At 39.4% G+C, this 2506-nt stretch overlaps 1 protein-coding gene across 1 annotated transcript in view; it reads left to right on the top strand.

The window, feature by feature from the left end:
• The window catches only part of LOC138004561 (protein disulfide-isomerase A6-like), an 11820-nt gene continuing 9314 nt past the window's right edge, over positions 1 to 2506 (top strand). The window contains exons 1-2 of the mRNA XM_068851113.1: positions 1 to 122; positions 203 to 344. Of these exons, the coding sequence (XP_068707214.1) occupies positions 107 to 122; positions 203 to 344 (158 nt within the window). The 5' untranslated portion in view covers positions 1 to 106. The remainder of the gene's footprint in view (positions 123 to 202; positions 345 to 2506) is intronic.

Raw genomic sequence — 2506 nt, 5'->3', positions numbered from 1 at the left:
AGAGGCCGGTCTCTTTGAAGCTCTGCAAAAACTTTCTCGCTTTGTAGTGAAGTTCGTTCTCTCTTTGGAGTGTGTTTTAACCAGTAATCTTTTAAATTCTCCAAGAATGAGTCTCATTTACGGTTGGTTTGACCCTTTATCCCTTTGAATGTTACGATCATTTACAGTGGCGAAGATCTTTTTGTTCGTTTTTTTTTATTAGGGATTCTGTTGTCGTGTATCGTGTCTTTGGGCAGAGCTCTTTACGGTTCCCACACTGATGTCGTGGAATTGACAGCCAGTAATTTTAATTCTTTGGTTATGACTAGTGATTCAGTGTGGCTTATAGAATTCTATGCTCCTTGGTAAGTTTTCGCACTACTCTGTGTTTTAATGTGATTTTCATTTTTTTATTGTCCTTCTTCTAAAGTTAAGTTAAGATAGAAAATTAAAGTAAGGCAGCTTATAACAATAAATTGTTATTAGAGTTGATTGGCTTGCAAAATCCATTAAATTGGAGACTGGCATGGGATGAGAGTTAAGCAAAAGCACTCCAGATATGATGGTCAGTTTTTTGCAAGGGGCAGCGTATCAAACTGCTCAAACAGAATTGTTAATTTTACTTCTACATCTACTGCATTCACATGTTCCAGAACTGAACAATTCCATTTGATTCATGGCTGTTTGTACTTACCTGACTTGATATGCTAAAACTCCTTTTTTGTGATGTTGCTGCTGAGCCAGCCATACTTTCAGATTTGATAAAACGCTGGTAATTAAGGGAAAGGGGGAGCCCTGGTTCCTCAATCAAAAGAGTACGAAACTATAGGGGACTCGATGAAAAATCCCTTCAAAAAGATCTACATGATGTACCGTGGTGGGTCACGTCACTTTTCGACGATATAGACGATGTTACTCATGCCTGGGAACTTCGTTTCAAAGACCTTCAAAGACAAGCTTGACACACACATACCCACCCGAACAGCCAAAATTACCGGTAGGAAGGAAAGCCTCCCCTGGGTCACTGAAATCAGAAAGGAGATGAATAAACGATACAAATGATTAGACGGCACGAGCAACACATCTGCCTTTTGGGAAGAGCTAGTACAAAAGAACAAGAAACAAAGTGACTACGATGTTACGCGAAGCCAAATCCACATTCTGGCTGAACCAGTTTAAGAAAGCCAAAAATGCCAAAGATTTCTGGAATACAGTTACCGAGGTAATGAACTTGCAGCACAAAAAGCATAAACAAATCGGCCCGATGCAGCACTCATCATCATCTGAACTTATCACTAGCAATAAGGAAAGGCAGAGCTTATTAACGACTTCTTCGTAAACATTGGCAAAAATCTCGCCAACAAATACTATCCCCATGAGTATGAAGTTCAAACCATGGATCTGATCTCTCATCTTGTAAACTTAGGCTTGCCACAGCATAGCCAGTGTGAGGCAAACTGGGGCACGTGATGCAATTCAGTAGAGAATAGTGTGAAATAAAAGGTGTGAACGTGATCTACTAGCCTAGAGGAGTATTTCAAAATAAAGGCCCACCTTCAACCGACAGGCTTTTCAACCATTTGTTTTTTGTTATGGAAATTCATATTGCTTGTGGTAGCGATCTAATTGGATGAATCTCAGCAGTTCGGGCGGAATTGTTGTATATGAAAATTGTTCTGAGGCACAAAGTGCCTGTCGGTTGAAGGTGGGCCTTCAGGTGAGTTCAGGCAATTACTGATTGTTGGCTGAGCAAATGAAGAAATTAAGATCCTTGGATGTGAAAATCTTCTTTTTTGTTTGGCCCCAGCTGTTCAAAAGGTGGATAATGCTATCCGTTGATTAAATCACTATTTATTGGATAGCGCAATTGGTTTCACTAATACTTATCCACTGGATAGTGATTTGTCCGGCAGATAGCGCTATCCGTTGTTTAAACAGTGGGGCGTGGTCAACATTATATGACAGAACTGAGGTCTGTAGTAACAACTTATACAGTGTAGAGTATGGGCCTCAGTTGTTTAAAGAGTTAAGAATGCTACGTATCCACTGGATAAGTCACACATGTGCTACAGTAAAACCTGTTGGGAGTTCACATTTTGTTTTGTCAAACCGCTGGCTACACAATACAGCGTATCACTTTGCACTAACTTTTGGTATGTTGTCGCAAAATTGGAACTGGATTTTTTTAAAAGTTTAAGCCCTAATGCAGCATTTTCTCCTGAGTTATAATTCGTTGATTAACAGATCTTGAGTTCAGCAGAGTTATATAACCTTGTTGCTGTATTGGCTTGATCATACAACACCAAACCACTATGCACTTAACAATCCTTAGGGAATCTGACATAAAACAAGATTCCTGGAGTAGGTTATTTTGATATGCATGACAAGGTCATGCAACAGAACTGTTTGATACCAATAAAAAAACCAGACTGGCTTGCATTTCCCTCTCACCATCTGTTTTCATTTAGACAAAAAGGTTCAGGACTTTTTGGGAAGGCTGAAATTTCAAATGTTGTAAAATCACTGT

Source organism: Montipora foliosa, chromosome 5 (genome assembly GCF_036669935.1).
Source record: "Montipora foliosa isolate CH-2021 chromosome 5, ASM3666993v2, whole genome shotgun sequence".
NCBI lineage: Eukaryota > Metazoa > Cnidaria > Anthozoa > Scleractinia > Acroporidae > Montipora > Montipora foliosa.
The sequence above is the reverse complement of the archived record's forward strand: the minus strand, read 5'-3'. Positions and strand labels throughout refer to the sequence as shown.